This window comes from Lipophrys pholis (assembly GCF_963383615.2).
Source record: "Lipophrys pholis genome assembly, chromosome: 8".
Classification (NCBI taxonomy): domain Eukaryota; kingdom Metazoa; phylum Chordata; class Actinopteri; order Blenniiformes; family Blenniidae; genus Lipophrys; species Lipophrys pholis.
In genome coordinates, this window is record NC_137630.1 from 11,330,541 (window position 1) to 11,351,476 (window position 20,936).

The 20,936-nt window shown below is 42.6% G+C and overlaps 1 protein-coding gene across 2 annotated transcripts; it reads right to left on the minus strand.

Annotated features, from left to right (window-relative positions):
* Nucleotides 1–199: 199 nt before the first annotated feature.
* Nucleotides 200–14,044, minus strand: LOC308113539 (transketolase-like). Of its 2 annotated transcripts, none has more exons than XM_080469912.1 (14): nucleotides 13,419–14,044; nucleotides 11,480–11,597; nucleotides 11,138–11,251; nucleotides 10,045–10,142; nucleotides 6,677–6,868; nucleotides 6,255–6,373; nucleotides 5,040–5,236; nucleotides 4,784–4,948; nucleotides 4,313–4,469; nucleotides 3,195–3,325; nucleotides 3,031–3,114; nucleotides 2,852–2,945; nucleotides 2,640–2,762; nucleotides 200–996 (listed from the first exon to the last, which is right to left on the minus strand). In XM_080469912.1, exons 1-14 carry the CDS (start codon nucleotides 13,523–13,525, stop codon nucleotides 809–811), a joined length of 1,887 nt encoding a protein of 628 aa, XP_080326038.1. In that variant the 5' UTR covers nucleotides 13,526–14,044; the 3' UTR covers nucleotides 200–808. The 2 variants fall into 2 exon arrangements, with proteins under 2 accessions (XP_080326038.1, XP_080326039.1); XM_080469913.1 differs by lacking the exon at nucleotides 13,419–14,044 and adding an exon at nucleotides 11,687–11,963.
* Between the last annotated feature and the right edge of the window lie 6,892 nt (nucleotides 14,045–20,936).

Here is a 20,936-nt window from a genome sequence, read left to right on the forward strand (position 1 = left end):
AAAAATAATCTACATGCAAGTTGCATTGACTTGCGGGGGAGCAGCTGAATAGGTGCTTCTTCTACTATTTCCATAGTAAAGTGCTGACACATCTCATGTTCTCAATATAAGAAGTTGGCGGTAGGTCGGTACAGCAAATGACAGTTGTTTTATTGTGTCTCTCTATCAGACCCACAAGAACGACTCAGACACAAGTGTTGTGAGAAACCATCCCTTTATTGGTGCAAAGCAGTTCCGTCCAAACAAGAGTCAGGAGAGTTAAAAATAGTCGGTGCTCAAACAGACCAAACCAGAGCTCGTCCGCACCCTGCCGGCTCCAGAGCGGCCGGGACTCACACAGTCATACCGGGTGCAGGCGTTCAGATCGCTGAGCCCAACAAGTAAGAGGGCATCCACAGAGATTATAAAAAAAAAAGACTTGACTTCACTCCAAACCACGTTCACTGCTTTTACTGAGACACTACAGCAGTACCAGAACTTTCTTTTAGAGGTAGGAAGAGACTAGAGGGTGGAGGTGTGGACATGTGTGTGAGTGATGGGAAGGAGGTGTGTGTTTGTACTCAACTCACAAACGGATGGGGGAAGAATCTGGGGCAGGGGTGTCAGACCAACATTAATGACAAATAGCGAAAAAAACCAACAGTTTTTTATTTTGTTTACAAACAATTCAGATTGTTGAATGAGGAGGAGAGCGTGAGTGGACCAGAAGTGCTTCTCCTCCTCCTGTGTCGGTGTTGTCATGGTGATTACAGTTAACCACAAGGGCTTTTACCACGTTGTTCCTGCTGCCGCTGCTCCTGCAGTGCTCCTACTTGGCGTTGGCCGAGCCACTGAGCATCTTGCGGACTGCATGAGCGATGGCGTCGCGATCGATGCCGAAGATTCGGAGCAGCTCGTGGGGTTTCCCACTGCGGGGAACCTGGGAAACTGCCAGACGCTGGATGTTGAAGCCGGTCTCGTTCACCACCGCTGAGCACACCGCCTCGCCCAGACCACCTGAGGTTATACCAGATCATATTAGATGAGATTAAAGGGCAAGTTCGTCAAAATCACACACCCTTTTTCCCCCTCCTGTTATTAAGATGAATGTCTTTCATGTTTCCTCTGTTACTCCCACCAGTCTGTCATATTCAATCTCTTTACACTTTCATGGGTGATTGAGCCCTGCAGAAATCTGATCTGAGTTGACAGCAGAGGCACCACCCTCCCTCACTGTTCTCACTCCTCTTCTTGTCACACCTCCACATCTTGAAAGGATAGGTTCATAGTTTCAAGAATCCGGTTTCAATATAAAGACTAAAACTGGTTTTGCTTCCTGTAGCCGTTCCTTTTCTTTAGACACCTGAACGAAAGCATCTGTGTGATTAGTCTAATTGAAAGAGGCAACGTCTCTACTCTCAGCAGTCAACAAGCATTCACATTTTTAGATTTGTGTAACTAGTTGTGTGAATTGGACTTTGTGCGTGTGAGCGGAAGCGCCACTCAAACAGTCGGCCTGACTCACTTTACTTTTCCTCCATTATGAATAGATACATGTCGTCTTTCAGGTTAAAAAAAAGCTGCTATATTTACAACAGCAAACACACGCAGTGAGAAAGAAGAGGAGAGAGGGATTCAGTAGTAGATGCTCGTTTCAGTCAAGCTGTATTTAGGTCAGTGAGAGCCTAAAGGCCAGAGCTGGAATTAAGAAACTGTGACAGGCTCCTCCTCTCTCCCCTCCCCCATTATAAAAAAAAACAAAAACATTTTTAATACATACATGCACGCACGCACGCACTCTTTTCTCTTCCTTAGGCTCCTCATCTGCAGACAGACCTTTGTCCTTTGCTGCTTCTGGCTTTTTTTATTTATGAGCTGATACACAAGCAACACAAACACGCAACCAGCTGCACAACATGTCTGCGACTTACAGCTTGACTCCAACAGAGATTACGTACTCCAAACAAACATGGCTACCCTGACTTAAAGTGGGCTTTATTATATATGAAATATATAACAAATCCTCTCAGTCAATGCAGGGATGTCTTGTTTTAATCATTCCAAAGATTAATATTTAGGATATATCTCTCTTGAGGTTGTTTTTATGCAAAATTGCTTCACCAATGTTATTTATTAATTTAGAGCATAACCAAAAACCGTATATTTCTCTTGATCATTTGCTTTGGCTTCACCACCATACGTTCCTTTGTCGCTATATTTCTACATTCCAGTTAGTTTTGTTCCTTTGCTATAAGGCAATAAATGAAGTTTATTGGTGTGTGCCAGTTAGAGATTTTCGCTTTCAAAGTGAAAGCTATAGCAAGTCTCTGGAACTGACTCTGCCTGCATTACAACGTTACTTACATTTTCACTAATTCATGATTTTGCTGTATAATCCTTATCATTTTCATTAGCTGCTATTTTATGTAAACTCCATTCAGATGCCCTTCTTGTCTTGCTTCTGCTTTAACCACAAACTTTACTGTGAGAGTAACATCAACTGTTTCACCAATAAAAAGTTGTTTGAAAATGTCATTCTTTCCTTTTGGGCCTATAGAAGTGAGAAAATAGCCATACTTCAATGGTATAAAATCATTACACTACCCACCTTCTTCAATTAGATGTAGGACTTTAAAACAAAGGGATGTGACCATATGTACCTTCATAGTAGTGATCCTCCACAGTGATGATGCGTCCTCTGGTGGCTCTCGCGTTCTCAATGATCAGCTTATAGTCCAGAGGTTTGATGGTGAACGGGTCGATCACGCGGATGTTGATTCTCTCTGAGAGGGGAAACATCAGGGTGAGCAATGTGTCTTTAAGCTTTAAACACGAAACTCCACTGTTTTGTTCCAGCCGGGGGTCTTCTCACCTTTCTTTAGCATTTCAGCAGCAGCCAGAGCCTCGTGGAGGGTCACTCCAGCCCCGACCACAGTTACATGGTCGTCGTTGGTTTTATATACAACCTGAGTGGAAGGGGAGACCATAGATTTGTATGTAACAGTTTCCATTCATTTGGAAGATACAGGGATGAAGTAATGAGCTACAAACCTTCGCCTGCCCAACATGGAAGTCCTCGTTGCAGTTATAGATGATGTTGTTCTCCGGGCGGCTTGTTCGGATGAAACACAAACCCTGGAACAAAATGCAAAGGATCAACAGATTTGATCCTTGGATTTTAAAATGCACACAAGTTTAATTTTAACTATGAGTACCTTTGTGTTGGCAGCAAGCTCCACAGCCTTCTCAGTGGAGACACCATCACTTGGGTAGAAGACAGTTGCTGTGGGAATGGCTCTGAACATGGCCAGGTCTTCCAGACCCATCTGAGACGGCCCGTCCTCACCTGATTATACACAACCATATCACGTCTGTGAAACTAGAACTCAGGCGCTTAGTGTAAGAGTAAATACAGGTAGACTGGCATGCATTCAGTCTGCAGAGAGTGGGCATGCAAAATACCTGAGGACGGTGAGGAGGAGGAGGTGGAGGAGGAAGAGGAGGAAAGGGAAGGAGGAGGAAGAGGTGAGAGGGGATCACGCCGCTCTGTCATCACCTCCATGACACAGAGACAGGGAGGGAAAGGTAGGACGGGAGGAGTGCTGATACCGAGAGAGGAATATGGACAACATAGTGAAAAATAAGCTGAGAAAATGAGGGGATCAAAAGGTTTAGCATTGTGGGGGATTATAAACCAACAAACAGTGAGGAAAGGGTTCAGCCCAGTGAGAGAAAAGCAAAAAGAAGCCACTTTGTAAGGTGGACATCGCCTCTAAGAGCATGCAGTCAAATATCATCATGGTGTGAGTTTTGTGAGACAGACATGTTTGTGAGTTTAAGTTGCATAAGAAAGCAAAATCAACAAAAAACAAGAATTTTATCCAGGTGAAGAAAGAAAAAAGGATGTAGCTATTTCCATTATGTGTAAAATAAGCAGGCTGTAAGTATCTATTGAACTATTTTGTGTTAAAATCCTTCCTCAGACTTAGCAATAATTTTGCTGTTGTGAGTGCATATGTGTACAAGCAACAGTAGTTGCGGTTGTTTTTGCCTCTTTTCTATATATTTTCAAACGTCTGTAGCTGTTTTGTACAACTTGACAAATCAACTTAATACGCAACAAAAATACCCCTTATATAAAAAAAGTTGTTCAAGGTTATACAATAGCAAAAGCATCTTCACATTTAAGTGTGCCACAGTTCACGTCACAGGAACACAGATTTATCTTTTCTCACAAATCTGAAGCAAGCAACCCTGCAAACTCGACATGACACTGAACGACAGGCGGGGTCAGAGGTCAGAGGTCAGATCACGTGAGGCAGTGTTGACTGACCGATGGAGACGCCGCAGTGGGAGCCACACAGGTTGATGTTGCTCTCGGAGATGGCGGCCATGCGGAGCTGGTCGTAGGCTCGGGTGAAGAAGGTTGCGAAAGTGCTGGCGAAAACCACGTTACGGTCTCGCACGGCACAACCCATCGCCACGCTCACCTGCAGGAAACAAGAGCGAGGGACAAGAGGAAACAGGAAGAAGAGGTGAAAAAGTAGAAATGAAAGGAGAAAGATACCCTCCTTTGTAAACTGCACACTGTTTGTTCGACTGATTCTACAACTTTAACAGACTACACTAGCACCAAGTACTAAGTTAATCATGTTGTACATGCAGAATTACCTCCTTTTCCAAAAGTATTAACCAAACTATTTTAATTGTACTGAACAGTCTGCAAAACTGTAACAACTTAAGAATCAGTTTAATTCAGACTGATAAATTAAATGTTTAGAGTTACTGTTGCTCACAGACTCACCATGTTTTGCTCTGCGATGTAGCACTCCACGTAGCGGTTGGGGTGCTCGTTCTTAAACAGCTCGGTGAAGGTGGAGTTCTTGGTGTCTCCATCCAGAGCCACCACGCGGTCATTGTAGCGGCCCAGTTTGGCCAGAGCCATGCCGTAGGCCTTCCTCGTAGCAATCTGAGTTCCAAAGAGGTAAAAATCATTGTGTCACAATTTAAAATACACTCGTGATGTGTCGATGTGTCATGAATGCCCGAGCTGATCTCACCTTGTCTCCAGATTTGTAGCTGGGTCCACTGGGCATGCGCATGTTGCGGAGGCTGACGGGTGACGTGTCCTCATTGGGCGGAGCTGGATAGAGGCGCTTGCTGCAGCTGACGACGCGGCTCTGCAGCTCTTTGATGACGCTCTCTGCCATGTCTTTGGGCAGCGGCTTTCCGTGCCAGCCCATCTTATCCTCGGCAGCTGAAGGAAACAGACACACAGAACAGAAACATCTTTTCAAATTCTGTGTGCATATATTTTGTCCATAAGTTATTAATGGTAAAGCATGTTATTGGTTGTTCCAACTATTTCTGATATAAATTATGTTCATAATGATAATAAAAAAAATCTTCTTAGTAAAATCTAATCTCTCTCTGATCCATGTTATCATTCACCTTCTATTATTTTTTTTCCAACTCAGGGTTGCAGGGCGCTGCTTTTGAACAGAGGGAGAAAACTGGACTATCCAACAAAAGCCCCCCACAGTGAGAACACGCAAACTCCACACATATGAGCCTGGATTTGAACTGAGGATATTCTTGATTTATACAAGTACAAACGAGAATAAACACATTGAGCCGTCATACTCATAACAAGTTTCATCTTCATTGGGTCACAACAGGCGTAAAGGTTAAAGGTTAGAATCAGGAGGCCCGAGTTACAATAATACTCAAACCTTCTTCACAAATCAAGTCTATTCAAAGACGAAAACCAGCTCTGTTAAAACAACTGGCTTTTCTTTTCACTCACACACACGCACACACACACGCGCGCGCACACACACACACACACACACACACACACACACACACACACACACACACACACACACACACACACACACACACACACACACACACACACACACACACACACACACACACACACACACACACACACACACACACACACACACACTTTTAGGTTTACTCTTATCACAACACGGTCACAATGGGACGCTGCTGGAATTATATCCTACACATTCTGAGGGATTACCGCGCTGCAGCAACTAAAGCACTAAAGAGCTGCCTGGATTACTGTAGTTTAGGGCCCCTCCGCAACGGCCGCGGCTGCTTAGTGCGGCAACGACAACTTCTGACAGGACTATTATTCGCGGTCACCACTGCACAGAGTCATTGCTTCAGGAGAAGGTTTGAGCTAGAATGGGGCTAACAGCATGAAATGTTTTGTTATTCTACCTGACTAAATAAAGGTTTACCTGGGATTCCTTTGCCCTTAATAGTCTTGGCGACGATGGCGAGCGGCTGGTGGCGGGGCTGACTCAGCACTTTACACAGCTCCTCCACACTGTGGCCGTCCACGATGATGGCCTGCCAGCTGGGAAACACAGGTTTGACTTTGAGTATCGTCTGATTCTGCTCCGACATTCTAAACATCCTGAATCAACTTTTTTCTTATTCTAAATCAGTATAACAGGTACATTAATGTCTTGTTCATATTATGAATATAGTATTACAAAAAGCGTTTGAAATATGGTTTTTGGATCAATTTTTCCTGCAAAGAGACTCATCATCAAAACTTCATATCACATTCAGTTTTCTCACACTTACACAATACACCAAACAAAATCTTCATCAGACATCTCGCCCCTCTGACTCTACCTCCCACGCCTCTGCTCACCCAAAGGCCTCGCAGCGTCGTTGGTATTTCTCTACATGGTGCTGCAGCGGAGCCGGGTCGCTCTGACCCAGCCGGTTGATGTCCAAGATGGCCACCAGGTTGTCCAGCTGGTAATAGGAGGCGAAGGCCATGGCCTCCCACACTGAGCCCTCCGACAGCTCTCCATCGCCCAGCAAGCAGAACACCCGATAACTTCAAACAAAGACATTTCATGTAGAATTGATTCAGAGCTCAAATGGTAAAGAAAACAAAAAAAAAAAACAACCTACAGTTTTCTAAAGTGTTTTCACAGCTTGCAGCAGACTCAAAGTGCTTCACACTCGCACACCAATTGTGATTATTGTACCACCTGACCCACAGTCACTTAAGTGGACTGATATGTGGAAACAAAGAGACAAAGAGAGGAGGGTAGTTTTCCATATCTGTGCCTTTCCCCTCCTGCCACACCCCTCCTCATCCTCTGAACCTTCCTATAGAGCTTGATGTGACAGCTGACCCTCACACCTAAACACACTAACACGCAAACACAGAGCCCCACTACCCCCCCCACCCACCCCCACCCCGCCGCACTCCCATCACCCTCAGTCGTTTGCTCCCGTGGCGTAACAACTACTGACAGCTTTCCAGTCAAATAGACACATTCTCATTAAAACTGGAAGATCGGCTGAGACATGTCGCATTATGCTACGCATTCCTACCCAAAGACAAAAAAAAAAAAAAAACACACACGGCACAGAAAGAAAAGGAGAAGAGGAGGAATTTTACAGAGGTGTGGCTTTAGAGAGAGGAGAGGTGAAGGTGTGAGACCGTGGGGGAAAGACAAGAGTGAAAGAGGAGATCAGCGTCTGAAAGGTTTTGTCCAAATATCATAAAATGATCACAGAAACACGGAGAGAAAAATGAGACAACTTCTGTTCATCATTCAACAGAAGAAAAGTTTGTTATTACTCTTTTGCAGATTGAATTTGAATTGAATACTTTTTAAGATGTTTGATGTAAATCAAGCATTTGTTATCTGAGTAAAATGTTCATAAATAAAGCAACAAAAATCACTTCCTACAATCATAAGGTGCATTTTATTCATGGTTTTAAGCACTTTAGATTTCTATCCATCACACAAGACCATTAGAGGATTGTCATTCTCCTTAAATAAAGTAATTATTCAACCGTCCTTAAAAGTATCAGTAATGTGATTACTTCTACAAACAGAAACATGTTATGTCAATGTAGAGTTCCAGATGGTGTGATTAAACATTTAGAGCAGGGGCCTTCAAAGTGTAGGATGATACAAAGCTTTAAATACATTGTGCCCCGTCAATCCAAACTGCCGACATGAGGCAGAAGGTCAGAGGACGGAGGGATTTAATGGTGGAAAACATTTATATTTGTCTCACGCCCAATAATGATATCCGGTTCAATGCCAGATGGCCTAATGAGATATAATTGATAACGGCCGTTGGGATCTAAATGCAATACAAGGCGTAACCTTTCTCCTGCTGGCTGTTAGATGTTTTTAGTTTGAGTTGTTTGTTAAGTCTTTATACTGTCTGCAGCTGTCACAACTGTCACACGGATGGTTTTGCTGGAAAATGATTGCAATTATACTAATTGCAGCGATGACATTGATCACAAGACATTAATTGTTGATTGTGAGAAAAAGCATTCCCCTGCCTCCAGAATTCTTTTTCTGCTAACGCACACTAATACTTGCCCTGCACTATTCTTCACCTGTAATATATATTAACGGGTCCCCTTTGCAGATTTAAAGTAATCCTTCAGATGATGTATCCTTCTTTTATTTGGTATTTGTAACCTAAGACTAACAATGTTCTTTCTGCTCATAACATCCATAATCCATACAATAACGTCCTGTCAAACCAAAACTAATGACAGTCCAGAACCTGTGCATTGAGTTATAATATTATCTCCTTCCAATAGTGTAAGAGCATGAGAAATAGAACTCTTCATGTGTTTGATCCAATAATCTCACCGACTCGACTCACTGAGCAGTCATTCTGCCTCTTATCAGCGTTACTGGTAAGTTCATCAGACAGGTTCATTCATCTATCAGATTTTAATAAACCTCACAAACGCTGAGCGATCTAGGTGGACGGAGAAAAGTGACAGTTGAACCTGCAGCTCACATTGTATCTCTGTGTGAATGTGTCTTCATCCTTTAGTGTGATATCATACTTATTCAGCAGTTGTTTTTTTTCTTCTTTCAAGCAGCAGGTTATTTTATTTTATGTGATGCAGCCCTCTAAGGGAAGCGGCGCTGTGGCATGCTGCTCTGAGCTATACGCACACGCACACAATCACACAGCATACAGTATGTAATCACATGCATGGTGTACTATATGTGCACATAATCTGCAGCAAAACTACAGCGTGGGATTCCTCACATTTTTTCGGGGGGGAAGAGGAGATGAGAGAAACGGGGCGAGGCAGAGAGATGAGGGAGGAACGCCACTTATGCATGTGTGATTATTAGAGCAGAAACAATCGAGCGCACACAGGATGCACAGAGAGCGATATCAAGGGCAGCCAGCCCAGAGTGCAGCTACGGCATTCCCGGCCCGCCTGTTTCTCTAACTGCTGTGTGCTGTAAACAAAATTGAATTTGAAAATATTTGTTACGTCCACATTGAAGTGTATTGAACTGCTCTCCTGAGAGCCGGAGTTGAGCTACAATTGAATGCAGTGTGTTGTTTCCCAGCAGAGGCCACAGCTCTGTTTGTCTGCTGTTGGAATGAAGTCCACGTGGTTGTTTCTAGAGCACGCCGGAACAAAGGAGACACACGTGGAGCGATTAAAATCAGCCAACATCTCGCTGAGTGGCAACTGTAAAGTGCAGTGCAGGCTCAATAAATTATAATGCCAATCAACAAAATTAAACAAACATATAAAAGAAATTACCCAAAATAAAAAGGAATTAATGTTTTACATTTTTTCATCGTCACGTTTTTGCACCGCTGCGATTCACTCAATCTCTTACCCGAGACATTATTGATTCTGCATTAAAACACACGATATGACCATTTATCTGGATCTGAAGATAAAATACAGTAAGTTAAAGGTCAGCTCTTCTGAGTGGCTGTATAAATGTCAGCACAGTCCAGGCCTGTCAGAGAGGGTTTGATCCCGGGCTCCGGGCTGAAATGTCACGTCCGTACGGCTTGCCGCACTTTACGTTATGTCATGCATTATTTCATACAACCTACCTTAATATGTGCAGATGCAAGCTAGACTGCTGTGCTCCCTGCTTATCGGTCATGATTAAAGGTGTCTCTGCTTGGGGTCGCCTTCTTCTCAAGTCCTTGCTGTTTGTGTGCAGACATGTACATGCGAGGGGTTTCTGTGTCAGTTACCTGGCCTTGTCAAAGTATTTTCCAGTGTAGGCCATTCCACAGGCAGCTCCCAGGCCCTGACCCAGAGATCCAGTGGCCACGTCCACAAACTGCTGCTTCTGTTGGCATGCACACAAAACATGTATCTATTCTCTTGGACTGTATGAAAGCTCTCATGTACAAAATATAAATAGCATAAATAACAGCAGAGATGGGTTGTTTGGAATTTGTTAGTGGACAAAAACAAACTGCAGCAACATTCATGCTGTGATGAGAGCAGCTACAGTCTTACATTGTGACCGTATCAGAGCTGATGTGAACACTACGTTACTGACGTATGCAGCAGTGGACAGAGTGTCTGTGTGACACAGACTCAGCTTTGTCCTTCTCTGTCTGGACAGTTCATCTGTGTTCATGTGTCCATATGTCCAGTATGTGCAGCAAGCACACTAAACACTGTAAATATGACATAAGATGGAACTATGCAAAGTTTTGAAGAGAGAAAAGCAAAGAATCAAGAAAGTTCTAAAATGAATTTGATGTTAAAGATCTGCATGGAATTTATAGATTTTTACCATTGATGATGATATAGAGTGAAAAAGTATAAAACAGAATGAATGAGCTCTTCCTAAGTTTTGAAGAGCTTCAAATTTAAAGTTTCTGTATAACTACAACCAGTGACTATTTTTCACCGGCCTGGTTGTATAAAAAAACATTTATTGAAGTTGTCACAAACCTCTCCTAAAGCCTTTACAAACTGTGAGCCAGCACACTTTGACAGCTAATAGAAGAAAAGGCCAGAAGCAAAGTCAAACTTAATGTCAAGCACAAAACATTTTTTTCTCAGCTGGCAAACAATATCACAAAACAGCTCTGGGTCATAAGAAGCTACAAAAGTGTATATAAAGAGTATACGAGAGAAGATTGAGGTGACATTGGTTTATTGCTGGGATTCATTCAGCATCACAAATGTGTAAAATCCAAAAAGTCTGCTTAATCTAAACAAAACACACAAAGCAAGGGACATGCAGCATGAATATATACATCATTATGTATAGTGGAATAAATACGATTTTAGCCATACACACTCCTGCAGATCTAAGAGTCACCTCACCGGCACAGGGTGTCCCTCCAGGATGGAGTCGACCTTGCGGAGGTTGAGCAGCTCGTTCTCCTTCAGGTAGCCCGTCTCTGCCCACACAGCATACAGCACAGGAGCTGCGTGGCCCTGAGGAGGCAGAAGCAAAGAGTTACCACGGCCTGTCTGAGTCACTACGGCTTGTGGATCACACAGAGGGATCCATAGCACTGCCAGAGGGACAATTGTGGCTCCTGATCCTTCTCTAATCTATAAAAGCATGCACAGAGTTTATTATGCACTATCTACATGAGTGCATTGTTTCTGTGCACGCATAAATATCCCACCCCGACACATCTCCGGATGTGCACGTGTTACCTTAGAGAGAATGAATCTGTCATTGTTGGGGTTACGTGGGTCTTCAGGTCGGTACTTCATGGAATGAAAGAAGAGCACAGACATGATCTCTGCCACACTGCAACATGATGTAGGATGACTGCAACAGAATGAATGCAAGAGAGGAATTAGATGCAGAGCAGTCCACTTCAAATGAAGCCATGTGTTTCCTCAGTGCTCGGTTCACACCTTCAAACATGTTCTGATTACATTATACAAAGAGAGAGATGAATGAAAAAGAGCATAAAATGAGCAAGTAAAAGACCAAAACAAAAAGCAACATAGAAAGTGGGTTTGGCCGTCGGTCGGATCTTGTCAGCTCAGATCCAGTAGGTTAATTCATGCCAGAGCATTTGCAGTCAGTTTTGTAAGGCAGAAGACAACAGTAGTTGACTTTGTCAGGATCAGACCATCAGTAAGTACATATACAGTGTCTGTCTCTGTCTCTGTCTCTGTCTCTGTCTCTGTCTCTCTCTCTCTCTCTCTCTCTCTCTCTCTCTCTCTCTCTCTCTCTCTCTCTCTCTCTCTCTCTCTCTCTCTCTCTCTCTCTCTCTCTCTCTCTCTCTCTCTCTCTCTCTCTCTCTCTCTCTCTCTCTCTCTCTCTCTCTCTCTCTCTCAAACACACACTGTAAATGCATGTGGTAAATGTGTGTCTCCATCGGTGCCTCAAGCAACATATAGCACAAAATTCACTGTGCAGTTCCAGGTCTGATAGAGTCACAGCATTTTAATGCAGGTTATTTAATACATATATCAATTTAATTTATCTGTGTTATTTCTTTCTTTCTTTCACAAAACATGCAAATAATACCTTACACTGGAGTTTAATTGTTGTTCTGAAAAGGAAATAATTTGGATCAGGTATAGAACGGATATTGTCTTTAAAAAAAAGCCAACAAATCAATTTTCTATTCAGCAGGTTGTTTATACCCCCGGACCTGAACTGGAAAATGATTCACTCATTCATTTGTAATATGTTGATAGAGATATTCGGGTTCAAGGCAAATCATTTATACTTATATAAACACGCTTTGCGCCTTGTAGAAACATTACAAATATCCAGATATGTGTCTGGAATGCTGCTTTACAGTGTCAATTAGACTGGAAATATTCTTTTAGGTTATTTTATCGCGTGGGTTGCTTGTAAGATTTAATACGAAATCGCATGCCTGACGCATTTCCCTGCGTAATTCCAGGAACTTGACGGCGGTGTCTCGGCACATGCGGGCGCGGCGGAGGCGCGTCCGTGTTTGGACCAGTTGTAATCAGGCTGCTGTCAGAAACACGCAGCAAGTCGTCCCGTGGGCTGTACCAGCACCGGCTGCACCGGCTGCACGCAACTATCCAGTATGTGCGCTTCTCCGTTACATAAGTGATCCCAGGGACAGTGAGGAGCTCGGGTGCACCTGCAGCAATTTATGTATGGCAATTTGTGTGCGCAGAAATCACAGATTGTTTATAATTAGAAAGGAACGATTGTGCAAAGTAACACTTTTGGTCTAATATAATTAATTTGATTTTCCTCTCAAGAATGCAGCGTGCTCGTGTGCTGAAATCCACATGAAAAAAAAATCGAACATAAATGAGCTCAGACTTTTTCTTTTTATATCCAACGCATTTAGCGCGTAAATTACGCATAAACGCTGGCGCACGACTCTCTTTACGCACATATAAAAAGACTGTTGGAGCATGTCGTGCATTCTGACCTTCTGCATCTGCAATAGGACTAATCTCATCCAGCCCCTCCTGTACAGAATACGCGTGCTGGACACATGCATACACTTATTTAACTCATCTTTACTTTTTATAGACCAAATGTCCAAACAAATGTGCGCACAGTGCACGACATACAACGCTTCCACCAGGAAAGCCTTGTGGTGGGAGCCTATATACGGAAATCTCTCCGTCTGGTCCACCTCACCCGCTGCCCGCTGCAGTTGTCGCCTTGATGGAGTTGATCCGGAGCCGGATGGCGATGTTCCTGAGCGCCTGCACCGTCTGCTGGTCCGGTTTGTGGTAGTCCTCCATTTGGCAAAAAGCACACGCACGCACGCACAAGCTGGTGAAATGAAGTGAAGAGTTAAAAGTCTCCGGTCTGCTGTCCTGAGAATTAACAGGCGACGAGTGTGCAGCGGACGATGGCAGGGGTTAAAAAGAGACAGCAATGTTTTAACAGGACGGACAGAGAGACGGGAGGAGAGGAGGGGAGGGGAGGGGGGCGTGTTTGCAAGCAAAGCCCATGAATATAGCTAATCTGCGGCTGAAGGGAGTCGAGAAGCCGGCAGTCGGTGCGTGCTGTCGCCTGAGCGTCAGCCAATCGCAGCAAGGCTTTGCTTTGGATGGAGACCAAGGCCACACGCAGGCACGGGTTTACCCTAAGCTGCACGACCTAACCTCACTACATTAAATCACCTTCTTAAGCACTTTTATCCTGCACACAGGAAATTGACAACTATTTAAAAATCATTTTCAGACATGACTTCATTTTAAAACTGAAGTTTGTGGTTGCAAAGACGATCAGCATCATGACTGTGACCGGCTCAGTGTGGGTATTTTTCCATCAGGTGTGTCAAACATCCGGGCTGCGGGCCCACAGCGGCCGACAGGAGGACCGTAGAAAGTGAAAAACATTGACTGTAAAGTTAATTGTCACTGTCTTTTACACCAAGAGGAATCATGCTGAAATTGCTCTAGTTTCTCTCAAAAATGTCAAAATGTTTTTTTTTAAAGTAATTTTTGCCACAGATGCATTTTTTTCAATGTGTTCAAACCTTTTTGCATTATAACTAATGAAAACACACAGTGTTGTCAAAATGTATTATTAAATGAATATTCAGCTCTCATTTTACTGGTGAGCTTAGAGGTTCACAGCAGCGTATATAAATATATATATCTGTCATCGAGGAGACTTTTATCAGGTCATGTAAATTTATTATGAATGCATATAGACTCTGAGTGAATCCTGATGGACCTTTCTTGTAGCTTCACTGTATGGCGGCCATACAGGGGAGCTTTGGGGGCAGGGATATGAAAGGAGAATGAATTCTTGATAGTCAACCTGTCCAGGCTGTGCCCCGCCTGGCCCTTCATCCATCATCTTGAGTACAGTCTGATGTCCTAAGTTGGACAAAGAGGCATAAGATTAATGGATGAGACTAAAACAACAGTCATCTCATTACACAGACATCTGTATTGTGCTGTAGGTACTAAAATTAGAAAACTAACCAGCTTAACTATAGCAACTAATACAACCAAACTAAGTAAAATATTCAGACACACAATATTTTGAACTAACCATTCTGAAATGTACTACTGCAACCACAGACTCTGAATTTCTGCAGGAGCTTCTCCTTGTGGGTCAGATTCTGGTTCGGGTGGTCGTACATGACATCAGATATGCCACTGGGGGTGTGGGTGTTCTTGGAGGGTCCTATACGATGAGCGTTTCAAACATCATGGTATCGTTTAACAACCCCAGTTGAAAGGAAAATTGTTTGTCAGGACAAAACTGGACCTAAGATACGATCATAAAAGGAAAGTGTTTTTCTTCTTTAATTATTACAGTAAATCACATTGTGATGTGTCTTTTTTCAATACTACATCAAAGACATAAACTAAAATAACTTTCTTAAATCTCTAATATTACATGAAGCGAAGAGTCAATGGTGTTTGAATTTCATGCTGCATAATAAAATATTTACCTGAATGATTGGCATGAAACAGAAGTGTGACAGAGCTTTTTTAAAAGAATCTCCAGAGAACAATCCCTCATCCTTGAGTTCTGCTAGAAATGTGATCCAGGGTTGGATGCCCTTTTCCTCATCACTCCCCACCATCTCTCAATTCTCTGGTTGGCTGTACTTGTCCATGTGATGAATCTTCTTTCTGCTGCTCTGCCATCCCCATCATTTCCCTATAAATATCTCTGAATGTCTGATCACCACAATCTCAGTACCCATGTCAGTCTGGACCAGCCTTGTTCATCCTTTACATTACTCTCCAGCTCCCACAAAGTGCCCTCGAATAGCTGCGGGCAGAGTTGGGTGATGTTGTTTGAGAACCAATAGGTGGAGTCATTGTTTTACATTCTGTATGGTCTCAGTTTGTGGTAAAAGTCTATGTGCCATACATCCTATTTGATCCCGGAGTGAAATACTGCCTCCTTCTGGTCTGATGGATTTGGGAACCAACTTGGTCCACTAGAGAGAAGAATTCTGACGTCTTGTTTTCTGACACAAACACATGGTTGTTTACACTTGGTGTACATCCAGCAGTACCCATGATCCTTTATCGAGCCTTGCAGTTGGTCATCAATGAAATCTATCAGTGTCCAAATCGTACCTCGGTGGTTGAAGCATCCTGGCCCTCACTATTCTGTGTAAATGCCTCTCGGGTGTAATGATTCCTTGCAATGTCAAGCTTTTGAGAATATCTTTATAACGCATTCATAACTTCAATTAATCTTATTAGATCAAAGTATCAGAAAACAAAACACTCGGCCAAACAGTCAGAAACCTGTGCACCCTTCCGGGGTCAACACCTGTTTGCTCAGATTGCCCCAGCATATACTGTATGCATGTGACGTCAGCGCCACACATTCTATACACACAGGTCCAAACAAACATCCAACATTCAATAATACCATATTTGACACCGGCCCCGAATTAACATGGTACAACAACATGACAATTCTCTAAACATAAAGGAGACAAATATTGTATTGACCTTTCACATTTTAGTCCTCATATACCAGACACAGCTTGGAAATTGGTCTTTCATTTATATTGAACTTAGTTTACAATTTCACAGATCTCACTAAACCATGAGCATCTGGATCCATAATGGCCACAATATCTCTGACAGCAAGGTTCTGTTTCTTTTCTATCCATTTCTGTCTTTGTTGGAGCAATGGCAAGTATTCATGGAACCATCCCTTCCAGAATACTGTCGGTCAGCAAGGTACTGCACCTGCTTCCACCTCCTTCTTCCATACTGGTCCTGTGGCGTGAAGACTCCAGGAAGATTTGATGGTTTTCCTCTAAGCAGGAGAAGATGATTGGGCGTGAGCGGCTCCAAATCACAGGGGTCATCTGACAGTTTGGTGATTGGTCTGTCATTTAAAATAGCTTCCGCTTCACATAACACTGTGGCCAGCCCATCATCATCATCCAGGCTCTGCTGGTGCAACACTGAACTTAAGACCCTTCTCACCAAGGTGATCATCCTCTCCCATACACCACCACCATGGGAGCCTGCAGGTGGGTTAAACGTCCACTTTACTCCAGCGTGCGCCAGGTATCCTGCTCTTGCTACCTGGTCCAATTTGTCGAGAGCTTCTCTTAATTCTCGAAATGATCTCTTTTTCTTTGCAGCTCCTTAATTTCCTTCTCCTTTTCCTTGATCACAGCCTTGAGCCGTTTCAATTTGTCCTCACAGCTCAGCTCAGACGGAGGATGTTTCATGTTCAGATGGTTGCTGTCAGAGCCGGTGGTGTTGGTGGTGGTGTTCCCGTTGCTGCACACCACCATGTGTTTGATTGACGATGTCTCCAGGTATTCATCTTCAATGTTCCCCTTTTTGCCACAGTATTTGGAAGGTGTTCTAAATTCTGAAAAATGAAATGACATTTGTTCAGTTAAACATCTCATCAACCAAGGTTAGTGCTGCTATCTCAGTTAGCCGTGTGTCAAATAAAGCACATCCAACAGATTAATTCATTTTTCAATGATTTTTCCAAGAGGTTGTCTTGTTATCGATGTTCTTACTCGTGTGACTGTTTTTTCCTTCGCGGCAGAGGGGCAGCCAGAAGTGGTGCACCGTGTCTCGACCTCATTTTGCTCTGGCGAACTTTCAAAAGAAAACAGAAAATTGTTACTTTCACTGTATATCAGTCTGGTTGTTCAAAATACTAAAAATCATCAGAGGGATGAAGTTTGGACAAATACCTGCTGAGACACTCTGAACGGTTCAAATCCTCCAAATGTCCTTCTTTAGGTGAACTCTTCTCTCCTCTGATGAAGACCTCCGGTACTGAAGGCTCCTCCTCACTGTTTAGAGGATGTTCCATTCAGCGTTCGAGGTGTTGGGAGTGTTGGAGGTGAGCTGCTGAGCATTTTCCCCTCCATCAAAGCTCCAGTTGTTGCCGACCTTCATGCATTCGATAGATTTCACACTGAAAGAGAATCAATCATTAAGCTCAAAACAACGTCATACACTTTTTGCACGATGACATTGAATACTTGTAGACACACTTACGAGCTGTTGTAGCTTTTATGATTGAGATGGCTCATTGTGATAAAAGGCTGGAAGAGGATCTCTTCTGGTGAGATGTGGAGCATCTTTTCCATGAAATCAATGAAGCAGCAAGCTTGGAAGGACAGAAAAGCAAATGTCAACTCCCTTTAAAATATAGTGCAGATTCGTGTGCAGGCCCGGGGGACATTCTGTTGAAGACATTGTAGGTCTTTTTCGACCTGGTTCCTGAAGAGAGGAATGAATTATTTTACTACCGAAGCAGAAGGCAACAGAAAATAGAAAACTTTCACTGATCAAACAGTCAAAAGAGAGACAGCAAATAGCCCCTTTAAAACCCAACACTGGGCCGGATGGATTGAGCTTCTCTTATAAAAGAAATCGTCAGTATGTAAGCCGACTGTCAACACGTCGTCTGGATTGTCTGACAGTTCAGTTTCATCACGCATTTCAAACAGTGGAGTTCCCATCAGCATTTCAGCAGCGGTGCATCCTAACGACCACACGTCAATCGGGTGGCGAGGAAGAACTCCCAGCACAAGCTCTGGAGATGTGGAAAAGACACCGAAACAAGAAGGTGATTAAGGAGGTGGTTTGATATAGAAAGTGAAACGTCGGCTCACAGTGTGGATCCAGATGTTTTCCAGATAGGCAGAACAGATCGGGTTTTCATACCTGTAAAACCAAAGTTGGACAATTTCCCCCACACATTCTTCAGGATTACGCCTCGCCAAAGTCAATGACTTTCACTTTAAGTGGCTGTTAAAAACGGTCAACCAGCATAATACTGTCTGGCTTTATGTTGGTGTTAATAATCCCTGCGTCTTTCAGGAAACAGAGCAACAGCCAGCTGAAATAACAAGAACATTTTCAAAAACTTCTATATTTTTACTATAATTCAAAGAACTGAAGATACACATGAATCTACAACCCCTAAACACGGTATTAATCCTTTACTAAGGATTCCATCATTTCTTTTCTCTTACTTTAAAACGGCAGCTATCATACAATGAAAGTTGCTGCTGGGCTGAATCTTTTGTAAATCAAAACATGAAACCAAGAGATAAAAAACAAGATTAAAACAACAACAAAACAACAGAAGAAGGTGAAACCTGTTGGACAATTGCACGGATCTCTTTCAGTTGAAGACGCCTCTGAGCTTGCATGTGGTGTTCCACATTGATCTCCAGCTTCTTGAACTGAAGGCCACAATAATTCATCATACATGAAGGAATCATTGAAGTACACAATGTTGAATGGTTTGGAGCCCAAAGCTTTCAAGGAGTTCAGCATCTCCGCCTAGAATCACACAAGATCACATGAAATCAACTGCTGTATAAACATGAATGTGGTAATGAGTGTTTTAATGTGTCACCTCCTCTTTTGCCTCTTATATGGCGCGATGGTCTTTGATCACTTTCAAAGTCACTGTTTCATGGAAGGGCTTTTTCAAACACTGGGCCACGGTTCCAAAGGCACCACTGCCAGGGTTTTCCCCACCTTATACTCTGCAGTGGAAGTCGAGATTGTCTCTCCAATCTTTTTGAGGTCCTTCATTATTACATCTACCCAACACTGCATAAAATAATTGATCTGATCATCTATGACTTTAAACATCAGCCCCAGTACAATGTGTAACGACATATCTGTATGAAGTAAAAGGGAACCTGTCCTGAGTAAGGAAATGGTATACATGAAAAACTGAAGGTTTACACCAAAGTTTGACTTCATGTTTGTAAAGACTGCTTCTGCTTTAATTATGACTACATGTGTTCAGCACTGAAGAGACTAATTTACAGATACTATAAGTTCTATTTTCATCTCATTACAATCTCAGTAGCTTCCTTATTTACCTGCTCCTGAACCTTAGTTTTGCTGATCAATGGTTCATCATCGGTGAAGAGAAAGTCTCTTATCAATGTCCGTCAAGGCGTGAGACCATATCTTTCTGTAAACTCATCATGTCAACAATCCCATATTGTTACTATCATCTTCATGATGCCGTACGCTTTCTTTGAAATTTTACGGCTGTTCATTCACACCTGTGCGCTGTTTTTCAAGTGGCTGGATTTTCAGTTTCTGGTTGTTAAGCGTGTCCATAAACTCCCAGCAATTGTGTTGCTAGTTCTTGTCGGAGCAACACAAATATATTGTAAAACACAACCAAAGACAATTATTAAACCTACCCAATTTTACTTTTTAAGAGTACCTTAGTACATGTCATTGTGGTCTTCAATCTCTCCCTCTTATGTCTTTTAAATCCCAAATTACATGGATCCTCTGGAAACACTTATGACTTAGAAAATGTATTTAACAACAACAACTTACATTCAAAAGCTGCAAGATTTCATGAAGGATTTTCCCCTCTTCTGTTTCCAGTTCTGGAAGCAGTGACATCAGGTTTTCCATTCTCCCTGCCATTTTTGGATCTTCCCAAGTGTTGTCACTATAATCTGTAGCAATTGTGTTAAATAGGATATCGTCAAACATTTCACTGAACATCGGCAACATATGCTCACCAAGCATTCACACAATTAAGCTTAAGAAGGTAAAAACTCCAACGTTACATGAAAATCGACATTTCTTTACAGTAATTCCACACAGATAATCTTGAAATCACGATGCATTCCATTTATATAGCAGAGCTTACAAAATGTATATTATATGTTATTATATAGACAGGTACAGACCAAAATGCTATTTTCATCATTAAAAGGTTTTTTTATGTAAACAGCTAATTCATAATGGAACTAATAAAATAAACCTCAAAAGTTTTTGGCACATATTGCCTTTATCAGAACTTGTTGAACAATAAATTAATGTACAAGCAACATAACAAGAGGCTAATAAACACTAATTCACGGAGTTAAGGCGAGCTGTTTCATTACATACGTAATCGCCAATTCGTAATCGCATACCTTTATCTTTTTCTCTTTTCTCTCCTTCTGAACTGGGCACCTGATGGCGTTTTCGACTTTTCATTTTCCATCGTTTAATGAATCAGCACGTCCGTCTCAAGTAATGGCGACCAGCCGCTCTGACACAGTCCGAGCACGTGGCAGCTGGCTGCAAACGGTGTTGCCAGGTTGGATTTGTTTGCACCCAATTATACTTGTTTTGATCGCGTTGGCTGGAAAAATTTAATCTGGCCGGTTGACCTGATGAATATCCGAGTCAAATTACAGTT